Source organism: Echiichthys vipera (genome assembly GCF_963691815.1).
Source record: "Echiichthys vipera genome assembly, chromosome: 2".
NCBI lineage: Eukaryota > Metazoa > Chordata > Actinopteri > Perciformes > Trachinidae > Echiichthys > Echiichthys vipera.
Window position 1 is genome coordinate 23,924,655 of NC_139827.1, and position 21,173 is coordinate 23,945,827.

Consider the following 21,173-nt stretch of genomic DNA (forward strand, 5'->3'; position numbering starts at 1 on the left):
ATAGGCCTAGCCTACAAAGGCCCGTTTTTTTCTCCCCTATTTCCGCACTTTTGCTTTTACATGAGTCGACCCTGACAGAAATAATGGAAGAAAATAAAGAACATTTCGTTCGATTTCGTTCTTTGTTTTTGCCTCGCAACTTTCTTTTTTTCCATCCATTTTTTTGCGTGTTTATTTTTGTCGTTGTTTATTTGTAAATAGTTTTGTTTAACTAGAAAATACTCTTCCGTCGCTCCGCGGAGAGGCGCCCGTTGCCATGGTTACCGTTAGACAACGTAGGCTGCTTGACGCCGAGGCACAGCGCTATCTCGGTTAGCTCTGCTAGCTTGTCCTTCACTGTTGCTTTCACGGCAGTTAGACCAAATGAGCCGCGGCGAGTCACCGGAGAAGGAGTTGAGACATCTAACGTCAAGTCACTCAGGTCAGCTAACGGGTTACAGTATTCTGCCTCCTCTTCAACCTGTGTCTCTTCACCTCTTCCCTTACTGTCATCTAGCTAAGTGACCTCTCCACCTGTCATAGGGGCTTCAATAGCTAAACGTACTCTACCTCCGCGTGCACGAAATTGTACCTCTTTTCATGCAGTGGTGGAAGAAGTACTCAGACTTTTTACTTTTGTAAAAGTATCACAGTGTAGACAATCTGTTACATAAGTCCTGTCTTCAAAAGTATATTCCTTTCTTAAGTAAATGTAGGACACTGTTAGCAACAAGATATAGCCTATTTAAAGTAACTTATCAAAACTCTGGTCAACAAAAAACACATGTTAACGTTTTCCACTAGACTTTAAGTTAAGCCAACTGCTGGCGGTATTACATTAATTCAAAGCAATGGTTTGTATGGTGAAGGCGCCTTTTGGCCACAATAAAACACATTTCTAAGTCACATGAACTTAATTAAGTTGATGTCTACAAGAGTTAAGTTGAGCCTTGTCCTGCTCCCTAGATTGTGAATCTCTCTCCAGGGATCAATAATGTTTGTGTCTGATTTTAACCTTTAATACATCAAAATATAGCATATTAGTTGATTATATTTGAATAATCTTAATCTACAAAGTAACTTGTTAAATTCTAATTATTTATATAGCACTTAAATAATAATTTAATGTAAAGAGAAACACAAGAAACACACAGGTCTCTAACATCTGCTTTTGATAGATTCATTTGCAAAGTCATTAAAGCACTTCAGCATTTTCTTCCCTTAAGTTCCAAGGGCATCTCTCGCCTCCAGCAAAGCAAAACACTTATCTGAAAACTGTACTGAGTCTTTGATGGAAAACTCAGTGGAAGCAAAGTGAGCCACTCACAAAAACCGTGGCTGAATCATTGTTGTTGTGACCATGGTAACTATAATCAGGCACTGCTGGATAAAGACAAATTAAAAGAGTTGCACAACCATGTCAGGGTTCCAAGGTCATCTCTTTGTCTTTGCATGTGTGTGTGTGTGTGTGCGTGAGCACTGAAGAACTTTGTGCACAGTGAAGTAGAGCATCTTTTCACTTTTTTAAATGTTAGAATTAGGGCATCACTAATAAACGGGATGGATGGGCGGGTTTTGGGGAGGCAGGGTTCAAGTGTAAAAGTATGTGAATATTTGTAGTTCTTTTAAATGAAGAGACACCTTCATTTCATTGTATGTGGGGTGGGAAATGACAATAAAGGCATTTTGATTCTGATCCCGATCTTGTGTGTAAAGATTATAGATATGCTTTTAAGTATTGTAGCCCCCAGTTTCACAAAACATTGCATTACTCAAACACGCACAAAACATATAACAGTCTATTTCTCTCCTCTCCTTTCATCCAGAAAACAAGAAGCCAAAAACATCAAATGAGATGTACATCTTGGGTGACGACCACACCCAGAGCTCTACTCTTAAAGGTGGGCATATCCAGGCTCTGGCCATTCACCCACAGGATCTCAGTAAATTAAACCCACTTCACCCATATACATACATTTACTATAAGTTTGAAAAATACTTTGTTTCATAAATCTACAAATCATCTGTGTGACTGTCACACCAAGGTACTCACTTTAAAGCAGTTGTGTTGTATATTTAACGAACAATGTGATAATAATTAAAGCTTCGTATGCCAAAGTCACCAAGGGCCATTCAAAAATAGTGCTCATGGCTCGTGTATGTAAGACAGCTGATGAAGTTAAAAATGCTTTGCAAGGGCCGGTGGCTCATCCAGTGACTCTGGGGCCTGACTCTCAACCTCTTGACTACACAGGTCAGTTGCATTCTTTTCCCCTCATGAATACTAACACACTGTAGAGTAGCCTGTAGTTAAAAAGAGATATTATCCTTGTCATAATATGCATCCTGTCGTGTCCATATGCTTCTCTTTTCAGGACCGGAAGGGCTCCGGTTTGATGAACAAGGGATGGTTCTTCCGCACAGCATCCTGGGTAGTTTAGAAGATTTCAGAAGTTTTCTGGAGGCCAAAGGGGAGGCAGAGGTAAATTTAGATTTAATATAATTCTATGACATATAGATACATTTTTATAGATTTAAATGTATTATTTATTTATTTATTGCATTCTGTAAACTGACAAATGTAATAGAAATACATTAACTAGTCATCGCTTACTTCTGTCCCCCTTCCACCATCCAGTTGGTAAAGCGAATACCAAAGTCCCAAAGATATGCTTCGTCTGAGGCTCCAGGGAGGCATCACTCTGAGACTGTGGAGAGTGGGTGCGGCTACAGAAGCATCCAGAGTAATGCCCTGCAGCATTGGCATACACATATGATGCAGCGCAGACGGCAGCAGGGCTTCTTATCTGGTGAGCAGACTAGAGAGTACAGCAATCTATGCCATAAAGACTTCACATTTGTATCATTATTACAGCCTTAAAGGATTAAATCACCAGTGGAATCATTAATCTGTATGGAAAGTGGGTCATATATGTTGTCGAAATGTAACATACATTTCTAATTTGGTGCCTTCTTGACCGAGAAATGGGAGAAAGTGACTTTATGGCGCTTGTGGATTGAAAACAACAACTCCCATAATGCACCCTTGCTCGTCAGCAACAGCTTTCTCCTCAGTGCTGTTATCTTAACTTAGCTTAGCTTAGCTTAGCTTAGCTTAGTTTAGCGTAGCTTCCAAGTAAAATGGCAGATGTCAGTTTCGGCAAGTGAAGCCCCAACCGCTGATCTGTAATAGGTCTGAAGCGTCAGTGGGTCCCTCCCCCTATAAACGGGATTGAAAAATTATGAACTAGTGCTTGTATTTTCGCCAGAGGCCTTCTCTCTAATACTTCCTGCTTCATGATGCAAAATGACTATTTTAACGGCATTTAAAGCAGAAAGTGCTAGAGGTAGATATCTTATCTCTCCCGTCTCAGGGGAAAATGAGGGAATGATGCACGGCCATTCAAAATATGGCTGGGTTTCTAACCATGCAAAGCTTAATGCAAATGGTGAAGTATTCTTTTAACTTGTATTCAACTGCAAGGATGTGAGACATTGACAATAGACAAGTACAATAACAGCAGGATCTTATGAATTAACAAATATCATAGATGCATGATCTCAAATGAGGTTTCTCATTTTATAGGCATAGTTCAGATTCTTTGAAGTGGGGTTGTATGATGTACTTAGGCAGGTGGCTTTGAGGAAAAGCGATGAAAATATTTCAAATATAGCATGGACTTAAACTGATATTGATTTTCTTCAGGCAGGCCTTACATTTAGCTGCTAACAGCAGTATATTTCTTAGCTTTTGTGCCTGTCCTCCTGCCTGCTTCTCCAAACTGGGGGCATGCTGACCTCCATCCACTGTAGTTAATGACTATGGATTAAGTACCCCATACAACCCCACTTATTAACTACAACTGTTTCATATCCTAAGTATGCATTAACTTCTTCTTCTTCGTCTTCTTCTTCTTCTTCCTCTTCTTCTACTCCTCTTCTTCTCTCTAAGACTTGCTTGACAGGCCAGTTGAAAACTTACTGATGAACCAAGCTAACCGTTTCAGAGAAACTCAGGAGCAGAGGGAGTTTCTAAACCAAGTCATGCCACTCATCCACTCTGGATATGTATGACACATATTTGCTTTCTCTCTTCTCCTGTGTCTTTTTTGGTTATATTTCTACAATAAAAATGTTCTCTGTAGCCTCTTCATTCATGTGTCTTCTACAGGGATACCGTGTGGGCAGTGAGTTTTGGAGTCTCCCCCAGCGTTATGGAGATGAAATGAGTGGCATCACAGCCACTTTGACTAAGACAGAGCAGGGCAGATGGGAGCCTGTCACACATGTAGGACAACCACGCAGCATACACAGAGAATCAGGTACACGCAGACACCTATATACTTGATGTCGATTTTCCTCTCAGTTTAGTTCTCAAAGCAGTCCCTTCTGATTGTGCATTCACCTCAAACCCAATGGTATTCCAATCAAAGGCTGTCTATTTCTCCTTCTAATGAGAAATTTGACTACCATACTTGACATCAAGGGCAATTCCAAAACATCTTCAAATAAGCTTCTTCTAATATTTGGGAGGACTATTATAAACTGAGAGTAGATGTATTTTCATCATCTAGGACTAACTTGTGCAGAGACTCTGCGTCCTGCCTCTCGGACTTGGAACCAGAGCTCATACCTGCAGCACCAGTGCCAGGAGCTCGGAATGATTCTACAGGACATGGACAACAAAAAACCGGTAACACAGTGACAGTAAAAACTATAACATGGAATGCTGCTTTGGCTCAGTAGCACTTCAAATGAATACTGTATCCAGTATTTTCTTTACACGTTTGTTAGCACCTTATTACGAAAACCGGACTCAGTCATAGCTCGATCAGGGTTGTTTGAGATCCTGATCGTTGATAAACTACTAAGTACTAAGTAATATGAGGGTACGATTTTCCCGAGATAAGAAGTTCATTATCTTTTTTTTCTCAATTTTCTTGAGATAATGAAATAATTTACTTGTGATCTTGACATAACGGCATTAAAAAAAACTATTGGATGGCTGTTCCCAGCTTCCGTACTGTAGAACCTAAGCTGATGTAAAAACATGTCAAAGTTGGAGGTATTCATTACTGTTATGTAGACTGGTGATTGTCTGACGTAACACCAGTGGATCTGTAATGAAGGATGCCTCCAGTGTACCTTCTGCAGTAATTATCTAACCGGAAAGTTGTGACGCCGCAATCCAAATCACATATTATTCACATTACACTTTGTTTTTGTTCTCCCTAACAATGTACAATAATTCATTCCATATACACAGCACTTAATTATTGGACCACTCGTTGTCCAACTACACAGCCCACTGAAGCTGCTCACACCCACAGGACACTCTGTCTCTTGCTGTTCATGATCAGACTGTATCTTCACAAACAGCCTGTGATCATCCAGCTTTGGGCACACTACTCTGGGATTCACTGTACAAGGAACAAAATACAGGACAGACATGTACAAGTACAGACCACACAAACACACTCATGCATGCAGGCAGACAGGCATAACACATAATATAATATCTGATGAAATGCTTAAGTTTCTTGTAAAAATATACATTAAATACACACATTCATAATGACCTAAGTAACACATGCTGATTATGGGAAGGTTTTTTAAAAACTATTTTCACTTAGTATCCTCCTCCCCCGATATCTTGCACACATTACACACACACACATCTGTGACTGTGACAAAAGAGAAGATGGTAGCTCTGTTGTGCTGTTGGTTTCATTTGATGTTACAGTGGGGTCTGAAGGATCCTGACAAACACACAGACAGTAACAGGTCGTCCTGGCAGGAGCTGACTTGTCAACGACTTCGTGACATTCATGTGAAAGGAGATAGAAGTTGGGGACAGGGAGGGGTTTTTTCAGTCAGAAAGGAAGAAAGCGGAAGGTAAGTAGGAAGGGAGGAAGGCAAAAAAGGCATGGAAGAAAATCAAGCTTCTGGCGTTACTTAAAAATGCATACACTTTAAACTTCAAGAGCGAGGGGAGAACAATAGATTGGTTTGTTATACCCTGCTTATTATGTGCAAAGGGAGGGGCGGTAAAGCAATTGCAATACAGTATGAAGCAAATATGAATGGCAATGTTTCTCTAAAACATTTGAGTCAGAGGAGGTTGAAAGAGTGTTAGTTAGGTCTGCTTGATTATGGCAAAAATCCTAATCACGGTTATTTGGGTGAATATTGAACACGACTACTCAATGACTTTGGAAATATCTTGCTTTCATTGAACTTGAAAAATAAATAAAAAGATGATAAAAAATATATAGAAATATACATAGATTTAAATAAATAATACATAAATAAAAAATAAACTAGATCAAAATAAATAATATAATTATGTTGTGACATCGGAGCACTGCCACAACCTCCTAAAAACTCCTATATACTGTATTCTACATTTCAGTAAACTATATTCAATAAGTTAAAAAGTTAGTAACCCAGTGAAAACAGATGAGTACGTTGCTGCAAAGGAAAGGGTGTGCTGGATAATAATTGTTTTATCTCAATTATCTTCTCATCATAAACATTGAAAGACAAAATTTAAATTGTCATTGGAAATAAAATATGATTAATCGCCCAGCCCTAGTGTATGTGCCAATGATCTGCTTTACTTTAGCTACTGACAAATGGACAGTGTGTTCCCCAACACCTCTCCCTGTCATGAAGGGTTCAACACACACTTCATTTTGTCCCTTCTGGCTGCACTTTCTGGATGCGACTGGACAAGACGTACGTATCCTGCAAAGGAAGTCTTTAGGTTTTACTTTTCAATAACAGGAATCATAATGTTGAATGGGCACACATAGCTGACCCCTTTTGTTCACAACCACCACTCTGTGTCACTTTGATTGCAGGAGATTAATGGACTGGAGGTGATTGGGTCTGGCAAGCCATTCTCTTTTGTCACAGTGTGCCGTGGTCCCTTACTGGAGAAGGAGGAAGAGGAGACCGAGCACAAGAAGATAAAGGAGAACCTGTAAGATGCTTTTTACTGACTTTGATATTTGCGAGACTTCCTAACAAAAGTCCAATTTTTTCTAAGCTGAATATGTCAAAATCAGGCCATGCTGCTTTATTTCAAACACTAAGAAACACAACCGGTTTGTCCATGGTGTGGCCATTAATTGCTGCTACATATAAATATGTTATTCAAACTGTAATTGGTATTGGAAGCCAGGCATAAACTACTCTATTTCTTCTTCAGTATATTCATAATACAGAAAATCATGTGGATATATTTTATATTAATGTTGGACTCAGTTGTCCACAATGTTGAAGTTTTAAAGTTAAATGTCCCAGCATGCACTCATTTCTTGAGGACTGTCTTTCCCACTGGTCTTCACATTGGTCTTCATAGTTTGTCACCCGTTTGGCAGCTTCCTGTTGAATAAACAACACTTGAATGCATCGTGGCATCTAATGGCCAGACCATCTCCTTTAGAGAGAGGGTCAAGGCTCAGTCTGCAGCTAATGACTAACTGACACATTCACTTATTGTCTAACACATGTGACAGTAAGGACAGTGTTGTCTCATTGTCATCCACAGTGATCCACTTGTACAGTATGACGATGTTCAGTCGGATGCTCTGCTCATTCCTGCCTTGAGGTTCTTTGGTCAGCTCGCAAGCTGGACTGGGAGCTCTACCACTAACCAGGTACAGAACGGCCTTCACTGTACATAGGTTAGTTGGCGTGTATGAACTTCAAACCATGACTTCAGTAAGTTCTCAGGGGTTATTACTTACCTCAGAAAACCAGGCTTATAGTAAAGACATTTAACTTGTATTTTTTATTTCTCCTGTTCCAGATCTAATGCAAACTCAACATGTCCTCCTACCTATCATCTACCACCTCTTTCCACAGCACTTATTCCATCAGTATATTGCCTTTGTACTTTCTCCCTGAACAATGTTTAGCTAGCAGGAATGAAACTCAATGCTTTTGCATAGCAAAGTTTCGCATTGAGGTTCCTGTTCTAATGTGAAAAAAACAACAGAAGTGTTTGGTTTTATTGACAGTAGCTTAAAGTGTAAGTCCGGCGCAAAATCATCCTAAGGTCTTCTTTGGCACTTACATACATCAAATATGCCATTGAGACAGTTTTTTTTATTATTAACGGAGAAATCCGGTAGAGTTGCTAACGGCTGGACGTGGATAACACTGAGTAGCTCAGGGCATTACGGTGAAGGCATTGAAATGGCTGAACTACTAATACTGCTCAAAATAACACCAAACATCTACAGTAGCATGATAAGAGGCCCTACACATAAAACGAAGCACCAATAACATAATAAGCAAACCCCGAGTTTATCAAAAGAGTGTTTTGAAAGACTTACCAACAGGCCCCTGTACCAGCTCCTCTCGTAGTAAAGTCCATTCAAGTCGATTACCAAGCGCAATCCAAAGAAAGGAGCCCATTGGTGCTTCGTTTTCTGTGTAGGGACACTTATCATACTACTGCAGAGGTTTGATGTTATCTTGAGCAGTATTAGTGGTTAGAAAAGACGTTTTAGTGCCTTCACTGTACTGCCCTGAGCTAATCAGTGTTAGCTACCTCCGGCTGTTAGCGACTATCCGGGATTTCTCCAATAATAGTTGTTACACGAAAAAACCTGTCTCAATGGCTTATTTGTTGTATGGAAGTGCCGAAAAAGACCCTGGGATGGTTTTGCGCCGGAATTACACTTTAGCATTGATCAGGAGTACGGCAAAGAAGAAACGACTGGAATCAATTAGAGTATGAGAACATTTCTACAGTATAAAAGAAAATGAAACAAAGAGCAGCAGAGCGAGGAGTATAACATGATTCTGCTGTTGTACTGATGGAATTTGAGCTGTATGGACATTCCACTAAATTTACCATGCGGGCAGTTGTAGAAGGCTAAAGTTAATTTCTTCTTACTGGCCTATTAGTTTACCAGCCTTCATTTGTTAATGCTGGCTGTAATTTCAGAATTTATGGTAGGTCATATCTTTTTGCATCTCTGCTTTTGAAACTTGAGACCTGTTTTGCTTTGATTTCTGTCACCTTCTCGCTTTCCAACACTCATTGATCAGGGAGAAGTAGGAATCAGTGCCACAATAATCTTTGAAGCCCTGACTGGAGAAATAGCCTCATCCCACCTGGAGATGCGCAATGAGGGCAGCACAGCCATCTTCTACAGCTGGCAGCAGCTTCCCATGCCACACAACCTTCCTAACCTGCAATCACAAACAAACAGTCTACACTTCTACTTCAACTCCTCCTCTGGTACACACAGAGATAACCAGACATCTGCTGCCTATATGTAACATTCTGTTTGTTCCTGTGTCAGCCCACCATTCTGTTTTATTCAACCATTACTCAACACGCCTTCCTGCTTCCCCTCCCCTCCAGGTGTGATCTGTCCAGGTGACACCCAGTGGGTCGAGTTCATATTTAAGTCAGAGAAGCCAGGCATCAAAACTGACATGTGGCAGCTCAACACCCACCCTGTGCTGCTGCAAGGAGCCTCCATGCAGGTCACATTGAGGGGAGTTGCTCTGTACCAAGACAAAACCGCAGATCAGAGGCTTTTCATAGAGGTGGTGTATCATTGAATTTTTTCTGAATCCGTTTTATCATACAAACTCTGCACAATGTCCAATCAGGTGCGGAAATTGTCTGGAGTTTCCCCTTGTAGCACACAATAGGACATTGTCCATTTCAGACGTGTTCTCACTCACTGGAAATACTTTTGGCTTAGACGATGGGGGTGGTGCCTGGGTCAAGTGTACAGGAGGCACTGGTTACATTGCAGTCATGTAGCCAGTTCACAGTTTGGTCATAAACAACTGAGTCTCTTTCCGTTCATTGAATTAATCTGGCAATGTAGGCGTCAGCCCTTACCAACAGAAGTTCCTGGATCTCTCTGAGTCTCTCCATTTAGACATTTTCATTGGCGTTTTTGTGTAAATCACCCTTCGTATTTACCCTCGGATGTTTACTTCTCCAGTTTTGCATGAGCCACATCATAGACACGCCCACTGGCTTGCTGTGAATTCTCACATGAGCTCAGTTGGACATTACACAGACTTTTTGCTAGGGAGCAGCCTGGGCAAAGTCTGTTTAATGTCCCTTCCAACTGACTGAGACATAGAGAGATAGGGTTAGTTGTTAGTTGCTCTCACGTACAGCTCTGCATGTTAGTGTTAGGTTTGCAGTGCTGTATAAAAAGGGCTAGTGAGACAGAAAAGTGAGCTAGAAAAACAGACACATGGCACTGAGGTTTTGATAAACAGAAACCCATATGTTTTTTTCTGTGCTTCTGTTCTGTGTGCATGAGCAGACAAAGCTGGAAGAGATAGTGAAGGTAAAAATGTGCCGGTCGATTGTGTATGAGGTGCTGCGGGGAGTTCGCACACCAGAGAGACCCAGCTCACCTGCAGAACTCTACGTCACTGAAGAGCAAGAGTTTTTAAGCAAGAATCCTAAGGTAGATCCTAGCAAAGTCATTTTCTTTTAAGTTTCTTAAGTATCTCACACTTTCCTTCATACTCAGTGGAGTTTATTTTTTGAACAAACCCTCCTTAGCACTTAAGCATTTCCCACAGAGAATGATTCGATATAACTCATTATCTTTGTCATCTTTGTTTGATATATAGTTTGAGACACATTGCTCATCAAACATCAGGTCCCATTTTCATGTATCATTTTTCTCTGTACAGAGCACTTTGTTCAGTCTGAGTCTTAGTCACACCACCTCATTCATTGTGAGATGACCCATTCATAGTGTTTCTTTTTTGAAATTTCGCTGCCTGTAGGCAAGGGTGTGATGAGCCCATTATGGCTGCCTCTTGCCAATCTGGATCTATTGTTAGTTCACAATTCTATTTTTGCCCTCATAGTTCATGATAGCTCAATAACTAATAATAGATAATCACTGATAATATCTTAAACCAGTCACTGTTGCCCCTGTACTGTAGAAAAGAGGTTATCTTGCCATGGTATTGCAATAGGAATCCGGCTTTAACTGGGATAATTGTGAGGCTAATTATGTTGGTCTAGTGAATATAGAGCATGGGTGTCTTAATGGTCTCCTTAGCTATAATACACAATGGGAACATCCATGGGAGGGAAACACACGGGCGAAATATTATCTCTTATTATACTAATTGAGTTAAATTAACAAAGTCTAAAAGTCACTTTTGTCATTACCAAATATTACGATGATTCCAGCTCTCCTACCTTTACACATGGTCACATTTTATCACCACAAAGCGGGGCACACATACTGTATTGCTTCTCTTCCCTTGAGGAGTGATTGAAAATGATGACAAGCATCATGGTCATTGGAGGAGAATAACTATCTGTGACGATTATCATCCTGCAGCGTGACAGTAATTTCTCTTCAAGGTCTTGTGGTCACATCATCTTTATACTCCTCAGATAAATTACTGCTCCATTTTTGTTTCAGTTGCAGTACCTTCATCAGCCAGTGGAGGACTTAAAGAGACTGTGGCAAGAAGTGCATCCAGGACGCACCTGGGACCTCTCTGTCGATACACTCCGACAGGTAGACACATTATGTGATGTTATGGTGCGTGGTTAATACACTTGGTTCATACAAAGAAATGTAGGTAACAGTAGATATAGCTGGTTGATCCAAGGTTATAGTCTCAGGGGCCTTTTTTAATGCACTGTGCACGCTTCTGTGAAATGTTGTACCATGATGATGCATCAAAAACAAAACATAACATATTTGACATATATGTCTGTTTTTTAATTTTAATGTTATGAATTAAGCTAAGGTGCTGTATAAATACTGTGAAAGTATCCAAACGCTGAATTTACATGGAAATACACTCTTTTCACAACTTTGACCTTTTCTACAACTTTGACCTTAAATGAGCCATCAGGACTTATGTACAGCTGTGATGTCACAACTATACTATTTAGGGCTGGTAAGTCCCGCCCCTGTAATACGGCTTCCGGTAGACCCCATACCTCAGCTCCTGAAAAATTGACATTGGTGTCTATTGAAATGGAACAAATATTTGGTCATGGATTACACATATGATGTTTGTGGAATTAAGTGATAATTTTTCATGTTAAGAGTTTGACAGTTTATTGTAACATTGTTCAGTGAAAGGCTCTGGAAAAAGCGTAATGACAATGACTACATTTCATGTCACCTATGTGTGTCACATCCTCACACTTTCCCTTCACTTCTCATCTCTGAGTGCTGCTTCCTAGTCTTACAGTCAGACGGGAATTGAAAAAAAGACATTCTGGCACAAAGCACACTGGCATCTTGATCTCAATCTTGGCAGAAGACGCAGCATCATCACTCAGAGTTGAGAAAAGGAGGGAAAGCGTAATGAAGTGACGTCACATAGTCGACATGAAATGTAGTAATTCTTGTTAGGCTTTTACTAGAGCCTTTCAATGAACAATCTAACAATAAACTGTCAAACTCTTAACATGACAATCTATCATTTAATTCCGCAATCACCGTATTTGTCATCCAGGACAGATAATGACTGGGACCAGAAAATAATTGTTCCATTTCAATAGACACCAACATAAATTTTTCAGGAGCTGAGGTCCCATGGGGTCTACTAGAAGCAGTGGCGATTGCTCTAAGACTGCAAGGAAAGCTCAGAGCGTACTCACACTGTCCTCCCGGACCACGACCGGGACTTTAGGGTACTTGTCCCGCCTCCCTCTCCCCCCGCGCCCCAGCCCCGTTTGTACTCACACTGCCAGGGCCGGCCAATGCTTCTTGCTGTCCATACGCCATCACGCCGTAACACGTCACACGCATTGATCGCGTGTGTGTGGCTTTGTTTACAAATCTTTCCATAGACCTCGGAGTTTTTGTGCGTCTTGTCGACTGTTTTTGAATATTTTCATCCGACCAAATCTGCAGTAAACACTCCACCTCCGCATCAGACCAACGTGAACCTTTCACCGCCATTGTTGTTAAATGTCCGACATAACGCTACTGCCGTAGGGCTCGTGCTCTTGCTCGTACACGTGCGCACGCTCGTGCTCGTACATGTGCAAACGGCTCCACTAAAGCCCACCTCTTTCAAGCGGGCCGTGGACGGTCCGCTGGCCGCAGTTGAGCGCGGAGCGGGTGCACTCACACTGCTTAAAGGTACTAGGCTTTAGCTGAAAAAAACGGTTTTGGCCGCGGCCAAAAGGACAGTGTGAGTAGGCTATCAGTGTCCCCTAAAATGTCACCAAAACAAAAAAAAGTGGTGAAATATGTACTTCTATGTGTACATTTCTATGTGTACATTTCATTAACTAAATACGCGTCTATAAGCCCTCATCTTTTGTTCAGAATCAGCTACTTATCACAGGTAACCGGTGCAACTTCCTTCTCCTTCAGCCACACAGCGCTTTATACAGTCGGACGCTCAGCTTCTACTGACATCACTGGGGAAGCGTAGAGTGGAAACTAGACGGTCATTGGATAAATGCTGGGCTTGGTCCCGCCCATCGGACGCTCAGCGTCTCTGGGGGTCTATGGGGCAGTGGGCTGGCTTGGACGATCATGATGATTGGATGAGCTGTCTGAGGCTCATCCAATCATCATGATCATCTCAAATGTGCGACTCACCGATCTTAAAGAATAACCATCCAGCGGAGCATTTTCCTTTTTCATTCCGATGTTCTGAACTGATCCGGACACTTTACCGATCCCCAGTGACTTTGTCTTTGTTAAAAACGACTAGCGTTGTATTTGGCGACTTTGTTCTGTCACTCTGCGGTTTCTTTCCCCAACGAGCAGCGGCAGCTGTGGAGCTTCTCCCCCCGTCACGATCACTCACACTCACAGGCGGTCACACTTCACAGTAGCCTGGCGCAGCAGCTCCAGCTGGGCCAAGGCCGTTTAAGCAGCCTAGCTCTGCTGGCCATTGAGGACACTGGTCAAGTCCCTGGAAAAGACGCCTAGTTGGTCTGACAAGGTCAAAGATCATGTTCTTGAACAGGACCGAAGGGTAGAATTTTGTTTATAAATAAACAAACACATTTATGATGTAGGCCGGAAAAATGAGCTTCCCCTCCTTGAAAGACCAGCAGCTGCCACTGACCGGAAGCCGTATTACAGGGGTGGGACTTACCAGCCCTATACAGTATGTAGAATGTGCTGTTACAGTCATTCAGTCGGAAGACCCTGAAATGCTGACCAATCAGAGCAGACTGGGCTTTTTCAGGAGGGGGGCTTAAAGAGACAGGCACTAAAACGGAGCGTTTCTGACAGAGGGTGAATACAGGTATATTCAGACAGACTGCATGACAAAATAATGTGCTGACCAATCAGAGCAGACTGTGATTTTGAACATAAAGCATGTAAACATATTCTAGTAGAAGCCCAAATTATGAAAATGAACCTGAAAATGAGCATAAAATGTCCTCTTTAAGGTTGTGCTGTCTCTCCCTGAGCAAGAGTCAGCTCAGGAAAAGAGCCTGTCCCGGCTCAGCTCGCTGCTTCTGCTGCTTTCTGAACCTTCTCAACTGAAACACCACCAACTAACAGCAGCAGCTATAGGGTGAGGAGTAAATACACATAGGTCATGTAGCATCTCTATCATAGCATCTGGGCTCTGTCATACACACATCCACGAGCCACATAGCCTAAAGGTTAAGGTGGTGTGTGGCGCCCCCTGCAGGCAGCAGCTATGGAGAAAACTGCTTGACAGTATGGTCTGTGAGGCCATGTGGCTCAGAAACCTGCTGGGCCTTCCAGAGAGGGACACATGGAGCGATAAAAAGGAGGAATCCCAAATCTCTGATGCTGGTGAGACTCAGAGACTTCGAATCAGACTTAAATTGGTGTAAATTCATGCTGCTAAGTACTGTGTTATTACATTGCAGATATGGCTGATAACAAAGATGAAAAGAGAGAGAAAAAGGGGGGAGCAGCTTCTAAAGAGGAAAAGAGTGGGGCGAGGTCCAGATTTAAAGACGACAATAAAGGGGAGTTCAAATCAGCAACTACTGAAAAATCAGTGGAGGTGAGAGGTGAAGATGTATATGATTTTGTGTAGCTGACTCGCCTTTGTCAATACAGAGATGGACTAAGATGTTTTGCCACTAAGAGGCAACGGATTCAAAAGTGTTTTAATTATGAGCATGAATGACATATCAGACCCAACCATGAGTATCACCAAATAAAACTGTGTAACCATTTGTGTAATAATACAATGTGTGTGTGTGTGTGTGTGTGTGTGTGTGTGTGTGTGTGTGTGTGTGTGTGTGTGTGTGTGTGTGTGTGTGTGTGTGTGTGCTTCCACTAAATGTAGGAAAGTAATGCTCTTCATCAAGTGTTTTGTCCACCAGAGAAATCATTATAGTAGCTCAGCAATAGAATGTGGTCATGGCCATTCATATTTTTTTGCAGTGTGACTGGTCGGGTGAGATAACGAGTAAAATATTCAATTTAGTTCCAATTCGTTGTAATGCAGATGATGGTTTTCCTGCACCCATCCTCATTAGACCCAGTTGCTTTGCATCATTCTGTTCACAAATCTGAAATTCAGAAACTTTTCAGTTGGTTGTCACATAAACACTGTTCTGGGCGTGAATCTGCTGCGGGAACGGTTACATTTCTCTCCTAATGGTTCGTGTCTCCATTGTCATCAAAAAAAGGCATACATTTAGAAAATAGACTAGAGAGTCAGTCTTGTCTGTGTGTCTGTGTTTTTTGCTGAGTGATTTTCTCCTCTGTGGGATGGTTTAGTCATATATGAGGTAGAGCCTATTACTCACCGGGGTACCATGGTAACAGGACACTGTGTGGTAATGTGCACCTGGTATCCAACTGTGTGCCCAGGGTGTGAATTAATAGCACTGGGACCAGTCCAAGCCATCTGCGGTGCACACGCAGCTATGCGTTAATTCAAACAGTACATGACATTCAATATATTAAACACCAGGAGATACGTGTGAGGTAGTTTTTCATGACGTAAGGTGCATACAATCAATTACCAGCCAACTCAGTATTCAACCCTCCTGCGTGCTCAGTCATTCAGCAGTAACTCAGTTCTGTCTCCTATCTAGGACAGCAAAAAGAAGGGGAAAAGAATGGAGGAAGTGGGGAGACGCTCTAGGGAAAAGCCAGGGAAAGAGTCGGCCTCACTGACTAACATCTCTCCAGACAATGTCAGTCAACAACCCTCTGATGACCAAAATATAGAGCTGGAGGTGATGGACATTTACACAAGCTTCCTGTACAAAAAGGCAAGTCTTTCAGTTATCTTACACTGTATAAAGTGGAAAACGTGTTTGAGGTTTGGGGTTAAAAGAAGTGAGCATATTATTGTGCAGAGTACAAGTACAGAGACAACGAAATGCAGTTAGCATCTAACCAGAAGTGCAAAATAAACTGTAAATGTGGTGCATACTATCTAGTATATTTACAGTAAATGAAGACATATGGACAGAAGTTTTAAGATATATATTTTAATATATATAACATATAGATATATAGATATACAGTAGTTGAAGTGCAATGTGCAATGATGAGGTGGGGGTGGGGGGGTATAGAGTGACTGATCCATAATAGACACTGAAGTCAGGATGTTTCAACATCTGCTGTCTTCATTTTGAACAAACTTTATGGAAGTGCAACAATAAATAACTCTATAATAGGCCTACCATTTTAAGGTTTACCAGTCCTATGTACATCCTATGCATTACCATATTTATCTTTGTTGCAGGTGTATGGTCTGATGGAAGAGCTGGTGGACAACATGTGTGGCCTGATGGATGAGTTCAACGAAGGAGATGAATAGGCCCGCACACTATGAAAACGTGAGAGGCAGGAGCCCACCTGATATACCAAATTTGAAAAAACCGTTACAATTCCGAATCTCTGTTTTTAGTGTATGTTGTGAAATCAATAAATGTTTTGTTCTTCCGGCAACAGCGGATGTGGAGTAATATTCATTCTATCTCGTCCACACTGTCACATTCACATCAGTGGATAATAGTAGGTTAACAGTACTGCTGACTTTGCAAATCCCAACCCTCCACCCCCTCGCGCTCGCCGTTGATTGTGCTCGCAGTTGATTGTGTATTCTATGCGTGCGTGGCCTGCCGGTGCTGTATGCGTGTGTGGATGGGGCTGCCTGAGAGAGAGAGAGAGAGAGAGTGTGTGTGTGTGTGTGTGAGCCGTGTGCTGTGGCTTATCCTTGTCCATTGCGGATTTCACCACTGACTGCCTGCCCCGAGCGGCGCGCATCATCCAGGGTACAGGCCGGGGTTTAGACGCTGACATTCCCATTCAAGGGAACACCCGCTGTTCGGCTCCTCTCTCGCGTCTGCCGGGTAGGAGCGGAGGAGGGGGGCGGGGGATCATCGGGGTTGGCCTGCATATAGCCGATCCCAGCCGAGGGGATATTATCGGGACTTGGAGAGGAGATAGCGGAGATGCGAGGATGCTAAGTGGACAAGGCGAGATATGAACAATGGGCAAGGTAAGCGACATATTATAATGGCCGTACCGTGGCTTTGTTGTGCCAATTATCCTCAATCTACATGTAACACACCTCCAGTGGCAGTTGGCCTTGCATAGGAATCCGTGCTACACATGGCAGCATGCACAGGGAATCCACCGCAAGTGTGTGTGTGTGTGTGTGGGGGGGGGGGGGGGGTATACATTATGCAGACCCCACCGTTCGCATCCTCCTCTCCATCGCCACCTGACATACAGTACACCTGCTACCATAGCACGCATGCGCGGTCATGAAATGTGGACGACGGGCTGACGTAGGTTCTCGGTGTTTGAGCGTTTCGGGCGCATCGGTTCATAAACTTATGTGCTATTCCTATGATAGTAGACTTGTCTGAGCGTCACGACTTTAGTTGATGTCATCAGGTGTCTCTTCTTGGCGTAGTGACTGTGGCTCTGAGTCAATTACTGAGCGCTATTACCCCCCAGATGAGTCATTTGAATGCAGAGCTGCTCAGAGTGGTGAATCAGAAAATATCCCAGTAGGTGCTGTCATTGTGTCCCAGGGTAGTGTTGCATCACTGGCAGAGCAGCTCCACAATGTGTCTGTTTCTGTGCTGCATACGTCTGTATGAAACACATTGAAACAGAGCTGTTTCAGAAGTGTCTTGTTAATTATACTTCAGGATGGGATTTACACTTGTAGCCTACTTCTGGTTAAAGAACACATGTTGGTGTTTGTGGAACTGTGAACATTCATTGTTGCACTAAGACAATTTGTCATAATATATTAACCTTTCTCAAGTAGCGTATGACATCTTGGATAGTCCCATAAGTCTCATTAAATGAGTGTGTCTGTCCGATGGGATGTGGTCTTGAATGGTTGTATTACAAGTCAAATAGCAATATTAAAAAATCGTATTACGTACAACACTGAGACACTCGTAGGCTACTTTACTTGAGTATTCCCATGTGATGCTACTTTATACTTGAACACCACTACATTCCAGAGGGAAATATTGTACTTTTTACTCCAAAACATTGACTTGATAGCTAGTACCTCAGATAAAAAAAATTACATAAAACACCCTATAATCTTGTGAAAAATGATGCATTGTTAAACCACAGTAGTGTATGTACATTTAGCTCCACACTGACCCAATACAAAATTAAGTGCAGCTTACATCTCAATGCAGCCATAGTATTGATTAATAATAACACAACATTGGCAGGGAGCATAATTAATCTATTGCTTTTTATACAACATTATGTTGCCAATGCTTCTATACTTTTACATACTGTACATAACATTCAGTAAGGGAATATTGTTTTGTGTGATTTTGCTTTTACCTGGGTTGGTGGTTTGAAGACTTCTCCCACCACTGTAAAAAAGTGAGTGTTGTCAGTGTGGGGGCAGCAGCGAAGTCTTGGTCCAGGGCTCACACTAAGGCAGAAATACAAGACAATTGGACATGGGTGGATGCATTTTGAATTTGGGATTATATAGCTACACGTATTATATACCAAGATTGGGATCATTCAAGTATTTCTATTTTATTCTATAGCAGCAAACACCTTTTAATCTTATTTCATTGCCTTTGATTCATTCCTCTTGACCTCTTTTTGTTGTTTTTTTGGAGAGTTGTCATGCCCACAGATAATCATATTACTGCCACATTGTGAATTATATGCTGTGGTGTGAGGGTCAGGTAAAGGGAAGAAGAGAGCAATAGTTTCAAACACCTCATGCAGAATAGGTTGTGTGTGTGCATGTGTGTGTGTGTGTGTGTGTGTGTGTGTGTGTGTGTGTGTGTGTGTGTGTGTGTGTGTGTGTGTGTGTGTGTGTGTGTGTGTGTGTGTGTGTGTGTGTGTGTGTGTGTGTGTGTGTGTGTGTGTGTGTGTGTTTGTGTGTGTGTTTGTGTGTGTGTCCGAAGCTAAAGATGATTTTGCAGAAAGATGATACAGGTTCAGGTTGCTGAGTTTCACTTTCTTCTTTATGCCCTTCATTCTCTCTCTCTCTCTCTCTCTCTCTCTCTCTCTCTCTCTCTCTCTCTCTCTCTCTCTCTCTCTCTCTCTCTCTCTCTCTCTCTCTCTCTCTCTCTCTCTCTCTCTCTCTCTCTCTCTCTCTCTCTCTCTCTCTCTTTGTCTCTCTCTCTATCTATCTGTCTTGCACATGCACACTCTCAGACTCGTCCTCCCCTCAGAGTTTTCTGTCTGTGCTGTCCCTGCTGTGTGCATCTCAGTTCCTCTGTGTTTCCGCTGATGTTTGCTTTGGATGAGGCATCCTGTGACTTTCAGTGTGACAGTCTTTGCAAACTGTTGTGGAGTGCCAGTGAGCAGTGGCATTAAAATTAATAATGCACAAGAGTCTTTACAAAGTCAGTCATTGTTTAATGTAATCATTAATGTTGGTCGTCACAATTAAAGTCTGCATGGTTGGGTTACTGAATGGGCTTACTGGGCACAATTTAAAAACAAAAGTCTCCTGTGGACAGGGGCTATACAGTGAATTAGCGTTTCGCACAGTGCATCTGGTCCTTGTGCATAAAATACACTTCTAATGTCACTGTAATGTCCATATGAAATAAACTAAATGTAGCCAGTATTATGTCATTGCATTACCATAACTTCAACATGGGATTTAGTCTACATTCATTGTCTTTCTTGTGAGTTGTTAGTCACATTATTACATAATCAAATAAATTTCATATAATTATGAAATAATGATTGATTTAACAAGAGTGTATGTCCCTCTATTATCTAGCAATTAGTTAGACATCACAGTACTCAACAAATGTATAGAGATTTTCAATGCTTTTTCTGGTAGACATTACCAATAGTGAAATCTAAAAACCTTCAAAATAACAAAAAAAAAGCATTACAATTCTTTTTTTTTGTTATAATGCAGGTTGAGCGGATATATAACATATATAATGTGAAAGTATCCCCTCAATTTCCGGCTGCAATGACGGTGCAGAGCACATAGAAAGGCTGACCGGTCAGAGCAGACTGGGCTTTCTCTGGAGGGGGTCTTAAAGAGACAGGCACTCAAACGTGGAGTTTCAGACAGAGTGACTACAGGTTTATTCAGATAGACAGTATGAGAAGAAAACAGTTAATTTAAGCATTTAAAACCCCTAATACAAGTAGGAACCTGATAATTTGCACAATATGGGACCTTTAACTTTGTTCAGTGAACTGATGCCTTATGAGAAGAGGTTTAGTTTAGTGACGTCATCCACTCTCAGCTTTGGTTTCGTGAGTCAAGTGTTCTGTGTCAGTGAAGGCAGTTGTCCTCAGAGGGACAGGTATCACAGAAACCCTTAATGATTGATTCCCTTGTGCCTTCTCTATAATATGAAGACAAAAATGGGGTTATGTTTGATTGTGTGTGTGTGTGTGTGTGTGAGTGTGTGAGTGTGTGCGCACAGGCAGCTGCATGTCTGTGTTGGCCTGAATAAATTAAGCTGCCAAGAAGCATCATCAGACACCTGAGTGCCAGAGCTTTTATATGACCTACTTCCTGAGCACGCACCAATTTTGAGGCACTCATTCAGTTGCTATCATCAGTCATTGTTCATATTGCTCAGTGTTTTCATATTGACGTAAATATCAAATAAATAAATCAATGAATGCAGACTAAACTTGACTTGATTTTATGCATGCTAGCAATATGCTCACGTGGAGGTCAATGCCGTTCATGTTCTCCTCGTTTTTATTATTCATTATTACAGGGTTTATAGAGAGATCTTTTTTTTG

At 41.7% G+C, this 21,173-nt stretch overlaps 1 protein-coding gene across 1 annotated transcript; it reads left to right on the forward strand.

The window, feature by feature from the left end:
• Nucleotides 1-363: 363 nt before the first annotated feature.
• On the forward strand, nt 364-16,755 carry mycbpap (mycbp associated protein; the record flags this gene model as incomplete). The annotated part of the gene is made up of 19 exons (XM_083926545.1): nt 364-421; nt 1,806-1,922; nt 2,084-2,233; nt 2,355-2,461; nt 2,618-2,789; nt 3,932-4,047; nt 4,151-4,301; nt 4,554-4,672; nt 6,843-6,964; nt 7,535-7,643; nt 9,046-9,238; nt 9,365-9,552; nt 10,296-10,442; nt 11,424-11,522; nt 14,384-14,511; nt 14,632-14,759; nt 14,837-14,976; nt 16,022-16,201; nt 16,681-16,755. 19 exons carry the CDS (start codon nt 364-366, stop codon nt 16,753-16,755), a joined length of 2,499 nt encoding a protein of 832 aa, XP_083782671.1.
• Between the last annotated feature and the right edge of the window lie 4,418 nt (nt 16,756-21,173).